The following is a 22,157-nucleotide window of genomic DNA, read 5'->3' on the forward strand; positions in this document are numbered from 1 at the left end:
AGCCGGCACCGCTGTCCCCTGTCTCCTGGCGGCCAGCCGGAAGCTGCTGAGAGGCTGCTGTTCAGACGACGAGGAGGCCTCGTACCCCCAGAGACAGACGAGCAGGCGATTGGTCCATCTCCACACTGACAGATGAGCAGACGATTGGTCCATCTCTCCACACTGACAGATGAGCAGACGATTGGTCCATCTCCACACTGACAGATGAGCAGACGATTGGTCCATCTCCACACTGACCGGACTGATTGGTTGTCAGGACTTGACGCCCTGGACATTACAGGGTACAAAGGAACATAGATTGGCTATACAGGCCAAAACACACACTGTCAGAAACAGGCCTTGGGACACGTTGACGTGTGCCTGGTAATAGGAGAACATGTAAAAAAGTACTACCAAGGCGCTCTTCTGCATCCTTTATCAAAAGTTGTAACATCTTGTGTGGAGAGCCAATAGAGAGCCAATAGAGAGCCAATGGAGAGCCAATAGAGAGCCAATAGAGAGCCAATGGAGAGCCAATAGAGAGCCAATAGAGAGCCAATGGAGAGTCAATGGAGAGCCAATAGAGAGCCAATGGAGAGCCAATAGAGAGCCAATGGAGAGTCAATGGAGAGCCAATAGAGAGCTTTAGCTATCATCAGCTGACCGTCCGCTGGTTGGTGAGACAAGTGTCTCCCAATGCCAAGTAATCTCAGGGCATTGGCCACACCTGGGGTGCCTGATGAAAGAGGAGAGGTGTCTCAGATGTGCTCCCTTCAGGGTAAAGCTCAGTGTAAAGCTCAGAGTAAAGCTCAGTAAAGTTCAGTAAAGCTCAGTGTAAAGCTCAGTAAAGTTCAGTAAATCTCAGTGTAAAGCTCAGTAAAGCTCAGTAAAGCTCAGTGTAAAGCTCAGTGTAAAGCTGAGTAAAGCTCAGAGTAAAGCTCAGTAAAGTTCAGTAAAGCTCAGTGTAAAGCTCAGTAAAGCTCAGTGTAAAGCTCAGTAAAGCTCAGTAAAGCTCAGTGTAAAGCTCAGTAAAGCTCAGTGTAAAGCTCAGTAAAGCTCAGTAAAGCTCAGTAAAGCTCAATGTAAAGCTCAGTAAAGCTCAGTGTAAAGTTCAGTAAAGCTCAGTTAAGCTCAGTAAAGCTCAGTAAAGCTCAGTGTAAAGCTCAGTAAAGCTCAGTGTAAAGTTCAGTAAAGATCAGTGTAAAGCTCAGTAAAGCTCAGTAAAGCTCAGTAAAGCTCAGTAAAGCTCAGTGTAAAGCTCAGTAAAGCTCAGTGTAAAGCTCAGGGTAAAGCTCAGTAAAGCTCAGTGTAAAGCTCAGTAAAGCTCAGTGTAAAGCTCAGTGTAAAGCTCAGTAAAGCTCAGTGTAAAGCTCAGTGTAAAGCTCAGTAAAGCTCAGTGTAAAACTCAGTGTAAAGCTCAGTGTAAAGCTCAGTAAAGCTCAGTGTAAAGCTCAGTAAAGCTCAGTGTAAAGCTCAGTAAAGCTCAGTAAAGCTCAGTAAAGCTCAATGTAAAGCTCAGTAAAGCTCAGTGTAAAGTTCAGTAAAGCTCAGTTAAGCTCAGTAAAGCTCAGTAAAGCTCAGTAAAGCTCAGTAAAGCTCAGTGTAAAGCTCAGTAAAGCTCAGTGTAAAGTTCAGTAAAGATCAGTGTAAAGCTCAGTAAAGCTCAGTAAAGCTCAGTAAAGCTCAGTAAAGCTCAGTAAAGCTCAGTGTAAAGCTCAGTAAAGCTCAGTGTAAAGCTCAGGGTAAAGCTCAGTAAAGCTCAGTGTAAAGCTCAGTAAAGCTCAGTGTAAAGCTCAGTGTAAAGCTCAGTAAAGCTCAGTGTAAAGCTCAGTGTAAAGCTCAGTAAAGCTCAGTGTAAAACTCAGTGTAAAGCTCAGTGTAAAGCTCAGGGTAAAGCTCAGTAAAGCTCAGTGTAAAGCTCAGTAAAGCTCAGTGTAAAGATCAGTGTAAAGCTCAGTGTAAAGCTCAGTAAAGCTCAGTGTAAAGATCAGTGTAAAGCTCAGTGTAAAGCTCAGTAAAGCTCAGTAAAGCTCAGTAAAGCTCAGTGTAAAGCTCAGTGTAAAGCTCAGTGTAAAGCTCAGTGTAAAGCTCAGTAAAGCTCAGTGTAAAGCTCAGGGTAAAGATCAGGGTAAAGATCAGGGTAAAGATCAGGGTAAAGATCAGTGTAAAGATCAGGGTAAAGATCAGGGTAAAGCTCAAGGTAAAGCTCAGTAAAGCTCAGGGTAAAGCTCAGTGTAAAGCTCAGTAAAGCTCAGTGTAAAGCTCAGCTCCAGCTCTGAGACGCCAGACCCCGACTTCAGCCTCGGTGGCCCAGCTGCCGTGGCTACAGCACAGCCAGGTCCGGGCCCCACCCAGTGCCAGCCCCACGATGGAGGACTCCGCCCCCTGTAACCTGCCCCCCATCCCCAGGAAGTTGAAGCCCCAGCCCCTGTAACCTGCACCCCAACCCCTGTTACCTGCATCTCAGGCCCAGTGAGCCCAGAAGCCTGTGTACCCCTCGCTGTCTGGGCCCTCACTGTCTGGGCTCTCACTGTCTGGGCTCTCACTGTCTGGGCTCTCACTGTCTCTCACTCTCTGGGCTCTCACTCTCTGGGCTCTCACTGTCTCACTCTCTGGGCTCTCACTGTCTGGTCTCTCACTGTCTGGTCTCCCACTCTCTGGGCTCTCACTGTCTGGTCTCTCACTGTCTGGGCTCTCACTGTCTGGGCTCTCACTGTCTCTCACTCTCTGGGCTCTCACTCTCTGGGCTCTCACTGTCTCACTCTCTGGGCTCTCACTGTCTGGTCTCTCACTGTCTGGTCTCCCACTCTCTGGGCTCTCACTGTCTGGTCTCTCACTGTCTGGGCTCTCACTGTCTGGGCTCTCACTGTCTGGACTCTCACTGTCTCACTGTCTCTCACTGTCTGGGCTCTCACTGTCTGGGCTCTCACTCTCTGGGCTCTCACTGTCTGGTCTCTCACTCTCTGGGCTCTCACTCTCTGGGCTCTCACTGTCTCACTCTCTGGGCTCTCACTGTCTGGTCTCTCACTGTCTGGTCTCCCACTCTCTGGGCTCTCACTGTCTGGTCTCTCACTGTCTGGGCTCTCACTGTCTGGGCTCTCACTGTCTGGGCTCTCACTGTCTCACTGTCTCTCACTGTCTGGGCTCTCTCTGTCTGGGCTCTCACTGTCTGGGCTCTCTCTGTCTGGGCTCTCACTGTCTCACTGTCTCTCACTGTCTGGGCTCTCACTGTCTCTCACTGTCTGGGCTCTCACTGTCTCTCACTGTCTGGGCTCTCACTGTCTCTCACTGTCCCTCACTGTCAGGGGCTCTCACTGTCTGGGCTCTCACTGTCTGGGCTCTCCGTGCCATTGACCTGCTCCCGGGGGCCCCGCTCCCCGCTAGTCGCCTATGTTCAACCTCTCGCGCCCAGAGAAGGGAGTCCATGGAGAAGTATGTCCACGAGTCCCTGGCCTCAGGCATTATCACCCCCTCCTCCTCGCCTGTTGGCGCTGGTTTCTTTTTCGTCTCTAAGAAGGATGGTTCCCTTCGCCCCTGTATTGACTATCGTGGCCTCAACAACATCACGGTCAAGAACAAGTACCCTCTTCCGTTGATTAACTCTGCTTTTGAACCCCTGCAAGGTGCCACCATTTTTACAAAGCTGGACCTCAGGAATGCCTATCACCTCGTCCGTGTCCGGGAGGGCGACGAATGGAAGACAGCCTTTAAGACACCGCTCGGTCACTTCGAGTACAAGGTAATGCCCTTTGGGTTGACCAACGCCCCTGCTGTCTTCCAGGCCCTTGTCAATGACGTTCTCCGTGATGTCCTGAACCGCTCTGTTTTTGTGTATTTGGATGACATTCAGATTTTTTTCCCGCTCTATGGAAGAGCACATCCAGCATGTCCGCCGGGTCCTCCAACGCCTGCTGGAGAACAAGTTGTTCGTTAAGGCAGAGAAGTGCGAGTTCCACGTCTCCTCCATTGGGTTCCTCGGCTACATTATCGAGGGTGGCCAGATCCGGGTGGACCCCGAGAAGATCAAGGCGGTGCTGGACTGGCCCAGGCCCACCAACGTCAAGCAGCTCCAACACTTCCTGGGGTTTTCGAACTTTTATCTACGTTTCATCATGGACTACAGCCGGGTCGCCGCACCCCTCACCCAACTCACTTCGCATTCTGTGCCCTTCGTCTGGTCCGATAAGGTGGACTCCGCCTTCTCCGAGCTGCGTAGGCACTTCACCTCCGCGCCCATCCTCGTCCAGCCGGACACGTCCTCCCAGTTTGTGGTGGAGGTGGACGCCTCTAGTACCGGGGTAGGGGCGGTCCTCTCTCAGCGTTCCGCTCTCGACCAGAAACTACACCCCTGCGCTTTCTTCTCTCGCCACCTGAACGCCGGCTCAGGTCAACTACGATATCGGGAACCTGGAGCTCCTGGCGGTCAAGCTGGCCTTGGAAGAATGGAGACACTGGCTGGAGGGTTCCGAGATCCCCTTCCTTGTCTGGACGGACCATAAGAACCTCGCCTACATCCAGACGGCCAAGCGCCTGAACTCACGCCAGGCCCGCTGGGCACTGTTCTTCGGTCGATTCAACTTCACCTTGATCTACAGGCCCAGTTCCAAGAACGCTAAACCAGACGCCCTCTCCCGGCAATTTGTCCCCAAAGGGGTCCTCTCTCACCCAGACAACATCCTCCCCTCCTCCTGTTTGGTGGCTTCCGCCACCTGGGAGATCCAGTCCGTCATCAGGGAGGCTCAGCTTACCCAGCCTGATCCAGGTAACGGCCCACCTAACCGGATTTTTGTCCCCGACCTTGTCCGCTCCCAGGTGCTCCAGTGGATCCACACCTCCTGGTTCGCCTGTCATCCTGGGGTCGACCGTACCTTGTCCCTGCTGAAGCGGCACTTCTGGTGGCCCTCCATGAGGGAAGACACCCGCACCTTTGTCCTTGCCTGCTCCGTCTGTGCTCGTGGGAAGGCCTCCCACCGACCGCCTGCCGGGCTCCTTCGTCCACTGCCTGTTCCTGGCCGGCCCTGGTCACACATCGCCCTGGACTTCGTCACCGGTCTGCCTCCTTCACACGGTACCACTGTCATTCTAACCATTGTCGATCGGTTCTCGAAGGCCGTTCACTTTGTCGCTCTCCCCAAGCTCCTCTCTGCTTCAGAGACCACGGACCTGATGGTGCTCCACGTCTTCTGCCTCCACGGGATTCCGGTGGACATTGTCTCCGACAGAGGGCCTCAGTTTATCTCCCAGGTTTGGAAGGCCTTCTGCCGGGCCCTGGGAGCCACGGTCAGCCTCTCCTCCGGGTACCATCCACAGACCAACGGACAGTCGGAACGGGCCAACCAAGACCTAGGGTCCGCCCTCCGCTGCGTCACTACCCGGGATCCCTCTGGTTGGAGCGCCTTCCTACCGTGGATCGAATACGCTCACAACTCCCTGTCCTCCGCTGCCACAGGTCAGTCCCCTTTCGAATCCTCTCAGGGCTACCAGCCTCCACTGTTTCCTACTCAGGAAGAAGAGATCTCAGTCCCCTCGCACCTTCGTCGCTGCAGGAGGATATGGAAGGACACCAGGGCCGCGCTGCTCCGCTCCGCTGACCGGAATCGCCGCTTCGCTGACCGCCACCGGACCCCGGCTCGCAACTATCAACCAGGTCAGATGGTTTGGCTCTCGTCCCGAGACCTTCCCCTAAAGTCAGTTTCCCGGAAGCTCACCCCCCGTTTCGTTGGTCCCTACGAGATTCTGTCTATTATCAATCCCTCAGTCGTCAGGCTCAAGCTTCCTTCCCATGTGCGCGTTCACCCCTCTTTTCCTGTCTCACAGTTGAAGCTGGTGGTCTCCAGTCCTTTGTCCCCTCCAGCTCCGGAACCTCCTCCTCCGCTGATCATTGATGACCACCCCGCTTACACCGTCCGGCAGCTGCTGGACGTGTGCCGCCACGGTTTCCAATACTTGGTGGACTGGGAGGGCTACGGTCCGGAGGAGCGCAGTTGGATCTCCCGCCAGCTGATCCTGGATCCTGCCCTCATCCAGGACTTCCATCGGGCCAATCCGGACAAGCCTGGAGGGTCGCCAGGAGGCGCCCGTAGAGGGGGGGGTCTGTCACAATCATGGCGAGAGCCGCCATTTCTCTACCTACTTCCACGCCCTTATATGAGCAGCTTCCGACGCCATCTATCAGCCCAGCTGAGAGTCATCAGCCCATCAGCCCAGCTGAGAGCCGTCAGCTCATCAACGGTCTGGATATCAACCCTGCGGATCCTGTTACTGATCGTCTCAGTGTTATCCTATCTACCCTAGGTACGAGGACGTACTTAGCCTTGCCTGCTCTGTCTGTACTGCCTGCCATGCCCTAACCTCTGTTCTCCCTGTGCCCAGGACCACCACTCCCGGCCGACGCTGTCTCCTGACGTACTACCTGCCTGGACATTCCTGAGGAACTCTAGCAAGAGTCACTACTCATCCAAAGTTGCACATTCTTGTATATTCTCTACTGCCTTGTCTTCTTGGTACCCAAAGGAATTAAAACCTACTTAAAACGCTCTATTCTCTCTCTCCCTGTGTTCTGCTATTGGGCACCGCCACCGCTGCCCTAACATCTTGAAGGAGAAGAATTCAGCAACTCTTGGAGGCCGATGGATGTTCTAAAAAATAACATTCTTTATTAATACAATTAAATCATAATTGTAACTGAGGGGTACAATTCCCTGACTGTATTACTAGATATGATACTTACTACCACTACCTTTGTACTTAATATTCGGCCACCCAGTACTCGGCATAAATATATTATGATGAACACTGTCACGTAGATGAAACGGATCCAACACAAATGTACGAATTAGAAATAGGTCTTTATTCCTACACAGCGATGGTGTGTAGAGCAAGCACTTAATCAAATCAATCACATTTATGAATGGGAATTAGTATGCACTTTTATGGCAAGAGTATTCGTCGGTATATCAATAGAGAATGTCCAATCTCTGAAGGCGCAGGTGGTACATATACGACCTGGAATAGTTTAAGGAATAACAGCAATGGTACTTTAATGATTATAGACTGGATACACTAGGGGGGGGTTAATCCGGTCGCTTGTAAGCCGACAGGAGTAGGAAGGGGGGGGGGGGTAGAGTCCGGCTGCCTCATCCGGCCAAGGGTATCCCAGGTGAACCCACTGTAGTGCCGTTCAATGCGCCGGCGATCCTTGGACCACAGATGAAAGCAGATGGACTCTTTGTGGGCCGGCGTCCTCCGGTCCACGGAGGAGAGACGTGAAGCGACCTCGTCTTGCAGAGCGTCTCCTCACCTTGCGTCCTCTCCAGGGGGGGGGGTTCCAACACACGGCAGTGTCGGGGGTCTTTATCCATGGAATAATCAACGTATACAAAGCATAATCCGTGCCTGGGAAGGCGGGCTGTCGTCGGTAGAATAATCCGGTATACAGGTCCACTCGCTCGTCGGCTCTGGGGCTCCTCGGGTGCAGCTTCACGTGGGGTCAACCACCCTGGATAAGCAGCCAGTTTTCTGCCCGAAACGATGGGGTGCTGACTACGGTAGTATCCTCACCGCACGAAGCACTATATATTAACAGACTATTATTAGCTTAATAGACTACGTCCAACTCGACGATATAGTGCCAAATATGACTATTCAAATATTAATATACACGATGTCTCAATACCGATGGTAGGCGAACTTGGCCTTACTCCCACACGTGGCGTCGCGGGGAGGCTTTACGTCTGTGACTCTATTGGAAGGTAAGAAACTGGACTGAAAAGAAAGTCCTACTTTAGTAGCGCAGTATATATACGCACTATGAACAAATAGTCCCATTAGTGGTGCGGTAGCCAGATTCCTACGCGGAACTAGGACTTGTTCGTACATGTTGAGCGGTACGTTTGAACTGGGTCTGGGGGGTATGGCAGCCTGGCACCAAGGTCTCGACCAATAGTAGAATGGAGACTATTATGGGATGTTCAGTAGGCTAGAATGGATATTCAATGCATATTGTACAAGGAATATACAAGGGATATCAAGGAATATTAGAGAATATACAAATACAATTAAATATATATATATAATAAATATATATATTCGGTTTAATCTGGCCCTTCACAACAGCCACCCCCTGATTGGTCCCAGACCTAATCAGTTAAACAGAGACAGATTAATCGCGTTGTCTATTTACACATAAGGGTTTGCTGTAGGGGTCAGTCAACTTCACAAAGTCATAGGGTTATAGGGTCATGGTCATCATCGATTGTGTCTGGGAGTCGGGGCAGTTCTATGAGCCTCGCCACGGGACGGGTGTAAGTGCGACCCTGGACAAGCACTTCAGCTGCTCGGACCTTGCCGTCGGCACCGGTGATCACTTTGCTTACGCGGCCGGCCGGCCACATAGCTCTGGGCAGTGATTGATCAATAATCATGACGACTGTTCCTTCTGTCAAATTGTCTCTCTCCTTTACCCACTTCTGGCGGGTCTGTAGAGACGGTAGGTAGTGCAGTAGGAAACTGCTCCAAAACTTGTCGGCTAATACTTGGCTGTACCTCCACATTCGTCGGCCGTTCGCTTCTTCAGGCCGGTACATTGTCTGGGGTAATGCGGGATCTAGCCGCCCCATCAGGAGTGTGTTGGGGTCTGCGGAGATAACAGTGCTCAATCCACAGAACACAGGCTTCTTATTCTCAGCCTCCTCCTGACTGGCTTCCCTCGGGATAGGCATGGGCCACTGTCCTTCCGGGAGTCTTAGGAATGCGGGGCCGTCACTGTAGACATTGCGACGGGTGAGGTCATCTAGGGGCATTCCCCGGGTGATGACGTCAGCTGGGTTCTGTTTTGTATCAACGTAGCGCCACTCTGTTTCTCCGGTTAACTCTTCGGTTAAGTCTTGAATCTCGGTGACTCTGACTCCCACGAAGACTTTGTACTTGCATGAGTCCGATTTGATCCAGGCGAGTACTGTCGTGGAATCTGACCACAGGATTGTTCTAGACACCGGTATGGTGAGCTCACGTTGGATGAGCGTGGCTAGGTGCGCTCCGGCTAGGGCTGCGCAGAGCTCTAGACGTGGGATAGATTGTTGCTTGCGTGGGGCTATTCTCGAGCGGGCGAGGACAAATGCTGTGTAGATCTCTCCCCCCTTCTCTTGGGCCCGCAAGTAGGCTACTGATCCGTATGCGACCTCTGAGGCGTCACTGAAGACGTGTAAGTCCATTTTACATGTCTCTGGCCTCACCGTGGGTGGGAAGTAGCTTCGGCGCATATTAACGCCTGGGAGTGAGTGGAGCTCCATCTCCCACTCTCTCCAGGTGGATGCAAGGTGTGCGGGAATGGGGTCGTCCCAGCCCTGGTCCTTGTCCCACAATGCTCGTACAATAATTTTTGCCCTGGTGGTGTACGGTAGAATACATCCTAGCGGGTCATATTGTCGGGCGAGTGTTGTGTACACACTCCGTCTGGTGGTCGGCGCCGCCGCCGGCCTTCCCTGCGCCGTAGTCAGGGGCTTGTGTCTGTAGTGAAGCGAATCTGTTTTGAATCGCCACACCAATCCCAGGGTCATCTCCTGGGCTTCTCCCGGGATTGTAGCCATCCAGGTCTCGCTGCTGGCTGCCTTGTCCTCGGAGGAGAGGCTGCGCAGTACTTGCGGATCGCTGCTGGCCCACTGCCTGAGATCAAAGCCGCCTTTGATCAATGAGGCGCAGAGTTTAATCAGGAGAGCCTCGGCTTCTTCCTGGGTTGAAAGGCTTTGTAGACAGTTGTCTACGTAGAAGCTGTTCTTTACGCTGTGTCGGACCTCTTCGTCCGCTGCTGGGTCCTCTGCTACATGTTTCTGTAGTGCAAATGTAGCACCGCAGGGGCTGCACGTCGTTCCGAAGGGGAGGACTTCCCATTGGTAGATGGCTGGGTGCTCATCTCCTGGCTTCTCTCTCCATAGGAACCGTAACAGGGGCTTGTCCTCCTCTACTAATCTCACCTGCAGGAACATTCCTTTAATGTCCCCGCTGATGGCCACCTTTTCCTGGCGGAAGCGGAATAGAACGCCGAGTAGGGAGGGGCCGAGTGTGGGACCGGGCAGTAACTCTTTATTCAGATTTTGGGATCCGATCTGGTAGCTGCAGTTAAATACTATGCGGTCTTTACCGTTGTGATGGACCTTGTGGTGAGGCACGTACCACGATTCAGTGGTCTGGTCAGCCTCTTTAATGTCCATCTTTGTGACGTGTCCCGCTGTGATGAGCTTCTCAATCTCAGCGCGGTATACACTCTCTTGGGCGGGGTTCTTGGCTAAGCGCCGCTCCGTGTTCAGCAGGTACCGTTCTGTGGCGTCTGTCTTGGCGTGGAAAGTAGGCATTCCTTCTCGCCGCAGGAGTGGCGTGGCGTATCTCAACACGCCGTTGACCGGGACTCTCTTGGTCCCTGTCTCGAGGAGGTGAATGGCGTAAATGTCATCTTTAGAGCGAATGTCTTTCCTTCCGTTCTTAAAGGGCATTTGTTCCAAGGTCCATAGCCGCTCTACGTGTTGCAGGAGTGCGGTTTCTCCCTCCGTGACTCGGGAGTGGAGACATCTAGTGGCTGTACTTCGGTTGAGAGATTTGGCGAGCGGGCCTTGGAGAGTCCATCCCAAACGGGTCTCGACTGCTGCATGACAGCCTCGGGGTCCGGTATGAACCCGGTCTATCGGGACAATGAGGTCTGCATGGTCGGAGCCTATCAACAGGGTCGGCATAGCATTGTCTATGAGCGGGATCGGTAACTTGCGCAGATGTGCATATTTCTCCATCAGCTTGGCGACGGGGTATGTGTACCGCGACAGTCCTATTTCTTGGCTGGTGAAAGCGTCTGTAATCTGGTACCGTCGCTCAGGCTGGCCGCTTGCTGCGATAGAGAATGAGACATTCTCGCCCTTTATCGTCTTCAAATCTCGTCTTATTGTCCGAATTGTCATTTGGGTTTCGCTTCCCCGCAGCCCTAGCTGGGCCGCAGCGGAGGCGAGCAGAAGGGTCTTCTCTGACCCGTCATCGAGGACGGCGTAAGTGTCCAGGACTTTATTCTGGTAGCTTAGTGTCACACGCACTACTTTTAGGAGTACTCGGGCTCCACTGCTGCTGGCGGGATCGATGTACATGACGCTCGCTTTGCTGCTGGATGGTGCGGGTGAAGGGCGCCGTCTGTTACTGTCGTGAAGTATGTCCAGATGGGCTCCATCGCACTTGGTGCACCTTTTCTTTAAGCGGCATTCGGCTGCCATGTGTGAGCGCGCACAGCGAAAACAGCGCTTGTTGGACTTTATCCATTGACTTGCTTCCTCCGCGTTCAGCTTGGGGAAGGAGTCACATTGCGCTAGCCAGTGTTCTTTCTCACAGTAGGGGCACACTATCTTCCACTTCTCCGTTCTGGAGGGGGTACTGTGGCTCCTGCTGCTCGGTACTGACTCCGATTGGTGCATCACAGTCACCGATCTTCTTCCATCATTTAGTCGTCTGGTTCCTTCTCTGGAGCCAGGGGTGCTCCGTCCGAATGTATCTAGCCGTAGGCTGCTGACTTCTCTCGCCAGGAAGTCTGCTAGATCGAGGAGGTTCGGTTCGGGGCCATTCGGGTCTCGGTGGTCTCTCTGCCGCCTAAAACGCTCCTGTCGAGCGGGCGGCAGCTTCTCCAAGATCCTTTCCACATTTGAGTTGGCGTAAAGTTCATGCCTCCCCTTCTCTCTCTGCGCTCCCAACATCCCTACCAGGGACTGCACTCTGATGGACAGGTCGTCCAGTGCTCGATTGTCTATTGCTGGGGGTAAGCGGTCGATGTGTCGGATCTCCTGGATCACGTAATCCCATATGCGCCCATACCTCTGGTCCAATGCTACCAGCGCTGCTGTGTATGGGGTGGTGGAAGTCGCGTAGGCGAGCGCTATATTATGTGCGCGGGGTACCTTTAAGTGCTTCAGTAGGATGGCGTATTTGTGGCGTTCATCCAATACATCCACCAACATGGTCTCCAGACACATGCGGAGTTCTGTATACTGGGCCCGGTTCTCTTGGGTGAAGTCGGGTACCATAGGCGTGCCAATGTATGACGCTGACTGTGGATACATCGGCGAGCATTGGGGGAGAGGCCTCCTAGGCGAGTCTCCTCCCGCTCCTTGGTATGGGCTGGTACCGGCAGTGTACCATGGCCCGCTTGTCCAGGTGCTGTTCCTCGGTGCGGGTCGTGCGTCGTGCTCACCCGTGTATAGAGTCGGGGGTCTGTAGCGCAGCTCCGCGGGAGTATAGCCTGGGCTGTACCGGACCTCCTGGTCCGGTAGAGTACTGTGCTGTCGTCGGGCGTGGTTCTCCTCCTCTTCCTCTTCGTCTTCAGTTAGGTCATCCAGTGCTTGTAGTCTCTGGTTTAGCCTCTCCACAGGATATGCTGCTCCTTCCCGGTTGCTAGGTCTCGCTTGGACCGGTGGGGGGAGGTGGTCTGTGGGGGGTATAGACCTCGTCTGTTGGTCAAGTTCAGGGTTGTTTACTCGGCTAGGGGATGCCGCCCTGGAGGTGTGTCTAGACGAGTTCCTGGAGCCTCTGGCGGAGGGAGAGGGTGTTGTCCGTCTGATCAGCTGTTCTATTAGTTGCGCTTGCTGTCTGTCGCGCTCTGCGTCCCGTAGAGCACCGGCAGCTGCTCGCTGGCTGTCTGCTCGGTCTCGGGCCACATTCTCTTCCCTCTGAATGCGTCTTATTTCTAGACGTATATGCTCTTCTTCGCTCCGCTGCTGGATCTGCAGTCGGTCGCGTTCAGCAGCGGCGTTCAGGCTGATGAGGAAGGCCTGCTGTAGGGTCCTCTCTGCCTCGCTGGGAGAAGGCGGTTGTATAGGGGAGCCTTCCCTCGGGGTACTCCTTGCGGAGCCTTGGAGCTCTATCTCCACGGTGCTCTCCCCGTCTTCTTCCGTGCCGAGTTCTGTCTCGGTAGCGTTGTATTCCTCCCGGGACTCATCAGGGACTACTTCTTCAGTGCTGGCGGGGTGTGAAGTCATGTCTGGTTCCCACTGGTCCCCACCGTGAACTTGGTCAGTTACATTAGAGCCCGTAGGGGCCTCTATGGTCGGGGTAGTCTGGGCGTTGGGGTTAGACATACTTTTACTTTCTAGTTTTACCGCGTTTACTGTTAGTAGAAGACTAGGTTGTTGACTGACAGCGTAAGCCTCTAAGTACTGAGGGAGCCGTCGTTCGCGCTGCGGGCGTTGGTTAGGAGGATCGTTTCGTGGAGTGTTCATCATAGGCCATTTCAATATTAATAACACTATATTAATATTACACTAATTACCCTCCGGCTCGAAGGACCAATTGTAACTGAGGGGTACAATTCCCTGACTGTATTACTAGATATGATACTTACTACCACTACCTTTGTACTTAATATTCGGCCACCCAGTACTCGGCATAAATATATTATGATGAACACTGTCACGTAGATGAAACGGATCCAACACAAATGTACGAATTAGAAATAGGTCTTTATTCCTACACAGCGATGGTGTGTAGAGCAAGCACTTAATCAAATCAATCACATTTATGAATGGGAATTAGTATGCACTTTTATGGCAAGAGTATTCGTCGGTATATCAATAGAGAATGTCCAATCTCTGAAGGCGCAGGTGGTACATATACGACCTGGAATAGTTTAAGGAATAACAGCAATGGTACTTTAATGATTATAGACTGGATACACTAGGGGGGGGTTAATCCGGTCGCTTGTAAGCCGACAGGAGTAGGAAGGGGGGGGGGGGTAGAGTCCGGCTGCCTCATCCGGCCAAGGGTATCCCAGGTGAACCCACTGTAGTGCCGTTCAATGCGCCGGCGATCCTTGGACCACAGATGAAAGCAGATGGACTCTTTGTGGGCCGGCGTCCTCCGGTCCACGGAGGAGAGACGTGAAGCGACCTCGTCTTGCAGAGCGTCTCCTCACCTTGCGTCCTCTCCAGGGGGGGGGGGTTCCAACACACGGCAGTGTCGGGGGTCTTTATCCATGGAATAATCAACGTATACAAAGCATAATCCGTGCCTGGGAAGGCGGGCTGTCGTCGGTAGAATAATCCGGTATACAGGTCCACTCGCTCGTCGGCTCTGGGGCTCCTCGGGTGCAGCTTCACGTGGGGTCAACCACCCTGGATAAGCAGCCAGTTTTCTGCCCGAAACGATGGGGTGCTGACTACGGTAGTATCCTCACCGCACGAAGCACTATATATTAACAGACTATTATTAGCTTAATAGACTACGTCCAACTCGACGATATAGTGCCAAATATGACTATTCAAATATTAATATACACGATGTCTCAATACCGATGGTAGGCGAACTTGGCCTTACTCCCACACGTGGCGTCGCGGGGAGGCTTTACGTCTGTGACTCTATTGGAAGGTAAGAAACTGGACTGAAAAGAAAGTCCTACTTTAGTAGCGCAGTATATATACGCACTATGAACAAATAGTCCCATTAGTGGTGCGGTAGCCAGATTCCTACGCGGAACTAGGACTTGTTCGTACATGTTGAGCGGTACGTTTGAACTGGGTCTGGGGGGTATGGCAGCCTGGCACCAAGGTCTCGACCAATAGTAGAATGGAGACTATTATGGGATGTTCAGTAGGCTAGAATGGATATTCAATGCATATTGTACAAGGAATATACAAGGGATATCAAGGAATATTAGAGAATATACAAATACAATTAAATATATATATATAATAAATATATATATTCGGTTTAATCTGGCCCTTCACAACAATAATGTTCTTTATTAATACAACGTGAACCCTGATGAAGGCATGTTGCCAAAACATGTTGGTTTTAATTGTGTTAATAAAGAATAACTCCTTTATTATAACTATAACTAAGAGTTGCTGAATGTTTCTCCTTAGATTTTTGTTTCTTCCAGTCCATGCACCTTGGTTGAAGGACGAAGTTGCAACAGATCTTTTGTTTATCTCACAGTCCGGTTGCCCAGCTCCTGTTTGTTACCCAGAAGTCCCTGCTCCTGCCCCTGGTGTTGTTTTTATTTCAGTTTTGTTTTTTGGTAATGGTCGAGGAAATTGTGTATTTGAGTTCTGTAATGCTTTTCTTCTTCACTCTCTGTCAAGTGTTTGTCGACTCTAGAGGACAAAAAGAAAGGTCTGGGACTTTATTGAGTGTGTAAAGTAAAAGGTCCGCTTGTGTGTGTGTGTTACTGCAGGCTAATGATGTTAATATATCAGCCTCGGAATTTGCAGGCCAAACAACAAGCCATAATTCTGTTCAGAGAGAAAAATCCAAAAACAAAGACGTCCACAGCGAAAACAGTGACATTCAATGTGACACAGTATTTGTTTTATACTCAGACATCCCGTGCTTTTCTTTTTGACAGGGCAAACCCTACGTCTTCGACCGTGTCCTGCCACCCAACACAGCCCAGGTGCAGGTCTATGATGCCTGCGCCAAACAGATTGTCAAAGGTAGGGTCCTAGAGTCCCCCCCCCCCCCCCATAGTTACACCCACACATAAAGCGCAAAGGTCTCTGTACATTTATAGCATATGGCCGGTTTCCACCAAAAGCAGCCAAGTCCAGCAGCACGGCTACATTTAATTAATTTCCAATGTAGAGGAGCGTATGCAGCACCTCGCCCGTAGCTTGTGGCTGTATCCACTCCTCTACATTGGAAATTAATTGAATGAAAGCTGCTAGACTTTGCTGCTTTCAGTAGAAAGGAACCAGTACTTTGTCCACGTCCTCAGAAATGAAGGCTATGCGTCCAAAAGATGCAACGAAGCGCGTCCACAGTGTTAACGTTAGCTAAACGCTACAACTACACATGGACACCTGCAGTGAGACCCTGACTCAGCTTGTCTACTGGTACGCAGGGGTATAAAGTACTTGAGTAATTGTACTTCGTTACAATACTTAAGTACTGTTTTTGGGGATTTGTACTTTACTCAAATATTATTAGGTTTGTATGCTTGTACTTTTACTCAATTAAATTTCAGAGAAAAAATACATACTTTTTACTCCTTACATTTAAAATGCAGACCTACAAAGTACAAATCTTGCAGGTCCAACGATTTTAATTAGTATATTTGTTTCTCTGGCCGAACCAACGTTAACGTTATTAATCCTGTGGCCGCGCTTTATTTAAAAGACTAGAAAGCGGGGAACACCTGCTATCAGAGGAGTAGAGAGCCTGAAAAAAAGTTTTTACTTTTACTTTTTAGTACTTGAGTACATTTAAAAGTAGAAACTTTTTAACTTTTACTCAAGTGTGTTTTTAGCCAGATACTCTGACTTTTACTTGAGTACGGTATTTTGTATTTTGAGATGGTACCCATACTTTCACTTAAGTATAATTTCTGGGTACTTTTTACACCCCTGCTGGTACCCTTGGTTAAAAGCAGGTGTACTGAGACCCTGAAGACCGGGCTCTTTTCTCTGAACATCCTAACTACATGCAGTGTTGTCCTCACTTGTGACTCGACTTGGACTTAAGCACTGATGACTCCGACTTGGACTTGGACTCGAGCATTGACTTGCATTTGGACTTGGAAGGTGCAGACGAGGACTCGGACTTGTTAATTGATCAAATTTTATAGATCTCTTTAAGATCTTTGACTGCCAGAGTGGAGTGGACTCAACCTTGATGACTTGGACTCGGACTAGGGTAATGGGGACTCGACTCAGACTTGACTCGGGCTCTTCTTTGGTGACTCGGACTTGAGATTTAGTGACTCGACTACAACACTGCCCACATGACCATCATACCACTAAAATCCTGACCAGTTAGACGTAGGTCTCGCTGTGGCTCTTGGCGCTAGCGGCGTTACCTTCAGAGAAGGATCGGCACCACTTTCACGTTTTAGCATGAAACAAGCCTTAGGCCGAGGTATGCTTCAAGGTTGCAGTACACCGCCGAACCACTGGAGGTCAGGTTGACATGTTTGTACAGCATTGAAACGAAATGTTTTATTGACAGTCGGTATTGGTATACAGGTATTGGTATAAACTCAGGGGATGTGAACTAGTCAGCACCAACCCCTGCGGGGCACCTCAGGGCACCATTATTGAGATATTTGTATTTGTGTCATTCCTCCAGATGTCTTGGGAGGTTACAACGGGACCATCTTTGCCTATGGCCAGACCTCCTCGGGAAAGACACACACCATGGAGGTGAGCCTGAGATTTTTATATTAATCCTTTAAATGCCCCTTAAATTCCCTGTTAACACTTTCTGTGCCAGCAGGGGGTGCCAGAAATAGGCACTTGAGTGCCAACGCTGTAGTCAATGGAGGGCGATCATATTTGCGAACGCATAAACTATATCTTAAATTATGGCTATGTGTCTAATACGCCTGTCGCTTATCAATGACTTGTTTGCAGTCAACATTGTCGAAACGGATTGTTTTTTAATCGGTTAATTTCCGTTTTATACCATTTTGAAAAACGCTTGTTTATTGAAACTTTCAGAAAAAAAAAGTCTGCAGGAATCGCGCTTAACTGTAATACACAAAACACGTTGTAATTTTTCGGCCTATTTATGAGTCGTTTTCAAATAAACGCTAGATTATCGATGGTATATGTGTACTTATGCACGCTATAGAAGCGGGTTGAAAAATCGATTATCTTATTTCCTGATCAGCACACACACACTCACAGCCACACACACACATATGGGACACGTTGATATATAGGTGAAAACAGCTCTGATTATCCCAAGACTGGTAAAATAGATTCCTTACCTCAGATCAGATGTTCTCCAAAAAGATTATTCCAATTCCTGATAACCATTCCAAATATCGATCGCGTTTATTGATCCAACGCTGGGTGGTCGAAAGACATATTCCACGCTGTTCTGATGGTGGGCAATGATCGGCTCGGATTACATGCCTGACAAGTAAAATGTGGAATCCGGACTCTTTTTTTCCCATCCATTTCATTCAGTCCAATCCAATGGGGTGCAATACCATCCGGAGAGACGATAGGGGGTGGTATTTTCCCTGTTCGAGCTCAGACAGATCCCCGCTGGTAACGTGAGGCTAGATTGATGAAAAATGAATGGAAATCGATAATAAAGAAATAGCGATTTAAAAACGAGATTTCTCGTCGGTTGGCACTCAACGCATGGCATGAACTAACGAGATTTCTCGTGGCTGGCACTCAAAGTGTTAAAGGTGCTATAGATAACATTGAGCCACTAAGTGTCCCACTAGAGCACCAGCGTGTCTCGACTAGCTGATCCAATCAGGTGCATTCCACATGTGGGAAATGTGAAGTAGGGAGGGGACACATGCACGCAATAATGTAAACAACAACATTCATTCAGGGTGGCGCACCACATACAGCACTGCAGTGCAACACGGCCGTCCCGGGTTCGACTCCCGGACCCGGCGACCTTTGCCGAATGTCTCCCCCCTCTATCTCTCATACTTCCTCTCTCTCTCTGCTGAAAAAAACCCCAATACAAATCTACCAAAAACATAATAAAATAAAGATAATAATAAATAAAACGTGTTATTATTTATGAGGAAAAAGCCATGAAACAATTAATAGATTAGATTTGAGTCTTATCTAATAAGGCAGGAATGCTTTAAAATACCTTGGGAAACAAAACAAAACACTTCATCAGTTTCATTGAACATTATGTAACTGTGTGTTTAACTGTCCGCCCAGGGCAAGCTCCACGACCACCAGCTGATGGGGATCATCCCTCGCATCTCCCACGACATCTTCGACCACATCTACTCCATGGATGAGAATCTGGAGTTCCACATCAAAGTAAGGAGGAATGGATGAGAGAGGAAACCACAGCAACGATTGTTTAACAGTGTTTCCACTTAACCCTTTCACTACCACACTACAGAAGGTTAACCCTTTCACTACCACACTACAGAAGGTTAACCTTTCACCACCACACTACAGAAGGTTAACCTTTCACCACCATACTACAGAAGGTTAACCTTTCACTACTGTGAAAGGGTTAACCTTCGGTAGTGTGGCAGTGAAATGTTTAACCCTTTGGTAGTGTGGTAGTGAAAGGGTTCATTTCATCTGCTGCCACCCCACCCCCACTGCTGGAGAATTACCATCAATGGCTTGAAAAATATACAAGACATTCAAAATTCATTATCTAGGTTATTTGGTCACCGAAAACAAACACTTTATATATAATTATATAAATACCCAAGTATGAGCCATTTTAAACCACTACAGGCAATGGACATGTTACTGGGAATACTGTAGATATACTAGGAATACTGATAGTGGGAATTAGGGATGCTCGATATTGGCTTTTTTACCGATACCGATATTGTCCAACTCTTAATTTCCGATACCGATATCAACCGATACCGATATATGCAGGGTCCCCCCCCCCCAAAAAACGGAATAATTTCAGGTAATTAACATTACATATATCTTGTCATGGAATTAACACAACATTATGCATACTTTTGACAATAAATAAAATCAGGATTTGTTCTTACTTGCTTGCCTGGGTAAATAAAGGTGAAATAAATGTAAAAATAAAATAAAATAAATGTTTAAATTTTTTTAAACCGATACCGATCATTTCCGATATCACATTTTAATGCCAATATCGGCCGATAATATCGGACATCCCTAGTGGGAATAGATACTAACAATACTGATAGTGGGAATAGATACTAGGAATACTGATAATGGGAATTGATACTAAGAATACTGATAGTGGAAATAGATACAAGGAATACTGATAGTGGAAATAGATACTAGGAATACTGATAGTTGATTTAAGTTGACATGCATGAAATAACTGTAGCTTCATCAGATGATTAAAGGAACACTCCAACATTTTGGGAAATTAGCTTATCATTTTCTCCAGAGAGAGACAAGAAGATAGATACCAGTTTCCTCTCTGTGCGTTCAGTAGAAAGCTATCTGGCTGCATGTTAGCCTAGCTTAGCACAATGAATGGAAGCGGACAGTGCCGGTTAGTAGTAGTAGCCTTTCTACTGAACACAGAGAGGAAACTGGTATCTATCTTCTTGTCTCTCTCCGGAGAAGACGATAAGCAAATTTCCCAAAATGTTGGCGTGTTCCTTTAACCCTTGTGCCTTGTTAAGTAACTGACAGAGTTGTCACGTTAGTGCATGAAAAGATTGCATCACGTTCAAGGTCATAAAAAACTTAATTTGTAATATTTCGTTCCAATTCTTTTTTTATGAATACCACTATGAACCTAACTCAACATATCTATCAAATATTTCCGTTTGTAGGGTTAGGGTTAGGGTTAGGGTTAGGGTTGGGGTTAGGGTTAGGGTTAGGGTTAGTGTTGTGAAGGGCCAGATTAACACTGAGAATCTACGTTTTATTGTTTTATATAACTTGTATATTATTTATATATATAAGCTATATCCCTTTAAGCCTCCGTTTGAATCATAGCATTATTCGCTTTCCTCATTGGATAATGCCCTTGACGTCGGCGGCGCCTAGAATCGCGCCCCTGAGACAAGTTCAAAGACGAGTCTGGACAAGTTGGGACATGCCTGGGGCCAGCGCATTGATTCCAGACAAGAGCTTCGGCTGCGCACTAGAAAGCCCTCTAAGTATATATATTGTGGAGGGCGCAAACAGTAGCAGTTCGGCGTTCGGTGAAGTAAGAAGTTCGTATCGGTTCGATCTAATGCAGTAACGTGAAGTTCGTCCGGAGTAATGCAACAGCAGTAGTTGAACCTAGCGTATAGCAGAGTCAAGTTCGACCTAACTTAATGTGAAGTAAAGAGTCGTCATTTAGTGTGAATCGTATTACAGCAGTTCGTTCGGTGTGCAGCATTAACAAGCAGTTCGTTCGTTTAGTAACTAGCGTGAACCTTAGCAAGTGTGTGTGGACTTAAAGTAATTAGTGCCAGCACACGAGGTGGGCCTAGTAGCAGAGCTATTGGACATGTGCGCATTGGAACCTACCGCGGCGATATTGTAGAACCATTATTGGTTGGATTATAGTGATTGTGGAAACGTAGTACCGTGGAGAAGAGCATCGTTAATACCCTCGTCGTTTGGATTTAACTACCTTGAAGATCTTACCTCGGGCTAGCTTCGGGGACAAAGCTGGCTGGCTATCATCATTGCTATCGGGCATTGGATTACAGCTATTACCTTGCTACTGAGCACTTGGATTATAAAGACCGGATCCGTATGAGAACCCCTTTTCTTCAAGTGAACAGCCTGAGTATCCGTACATTCTTCGTTCCTCTGGAGCTTACAACTCTGGGAGGATATCACCAGTCTCCAGTGGTACCCTCGTTTGCCCCCCCTATATTGCCATCCCACGCCAGGCGGCGTTTGGTCTAGTATACCTAGCCTAGGAATTATTCATTCCCACTGACTTTGCTACTCGCTGACTTTCTAATATCATTCGCCATAAAAGAGCGACCAAGTCATTCCCATTTGTATATTTGCTGCATAATAATAAATACTGTAAATGATATCTCCTTGTCACCGTGCCGTCTATTCTGAGTGTCTGCCATATTTAACTGTACTGTCTGGCAAGTAATAATAATAATATGTAGTAGTGGTTTAATCTATCACAATCTTTAATACAGTCAGGGTTTTGTAACCCCTCAGTTACAGTTAGGGTTGGGGTTGGGGTTAGGGTTAGGTTAGGGGACTGTTGAGCAAGTGTTGGGGTGGGCACGGGCACAGGGATGAGATTTCACCTTCTCCTAATCTTTCTGTCTGGGTAACCCTAACCCTACCCCTAACCCTAACCCCCTAATGGCAAGAAATAAACCACTATGGACGGTTTGAAAGCTAATATTGTTCACTTTTGTGTTAGAGGGTTTCAAAATCTAATCTTTTCAAATTCTGTGAATATATGGAAAATAAGCAAACGGACACAATTTCATGACATAATAATCAACACAGCCATCGTTGTACACAGAAACACAAAAAAATATAGGCAAAAAACACAAAATAGTCGCTAAGGGGGCAGAAGAGTTAATGAACTCATTGAGTGCCATGCCCTTTCCCCATCTGCACTGGCTGGCGCCAGCTTTTCTTGACCATTTTCACGATATTTCACAATCTTTGTGGAGCTATTGTATATTATAGCTATGGAGACAGGGAACAAACTTAATTTTTTTTTTGTACTTTATTTTTTTAGCGTTTATCGCTTTTCTGGTCAAGCATGACAGGTTGAAATGGGATGTAGAGCAGGGG

General features: G+C 48.9%; 1 protein-coding gene across 1 annotated transcript in view; it reads left to right on the top strand.

Annotated features, from left to right (window-relative positions):
* LOC311223497 (kinesin heavy chain-like) overlaps window positions 1-22,157 on the top strand; it is a gene marked incomplete at both ends in the record, with an annotated part of 50,247 nt that overhangs the window by 1,423 nt on the left and 26,667 nt on the right. The window contains 3 exons of the mRNA XM_084308281.1: window positions 15,341-15,428; window positions 17,059-17,132; window positions 18,633-18,737. Coding sequence (XP_084164407.1) covers window positions 15,341-15,428; window positions 17,059-17,132; window positions 18,633-18,737 — 267 coding nt within the window. The remainder of the gene's footprint in view (window positions 1-15,340; window positions 15,429-17,058; window positions 17,133-18,632; window positions 18,738-22,157) is intronic.

Source organism: Notolepis coatsorum (assembly GCF_963971535.1).
Source record: "Notolepis coatsorum genome assembly, chromosome: 1".
NCBI lineage: Eukaryota > Metazoa > Chordata > Actinopteri > Aulopiformes > Paralepididae > Notolepis > Notolepis coatsorum.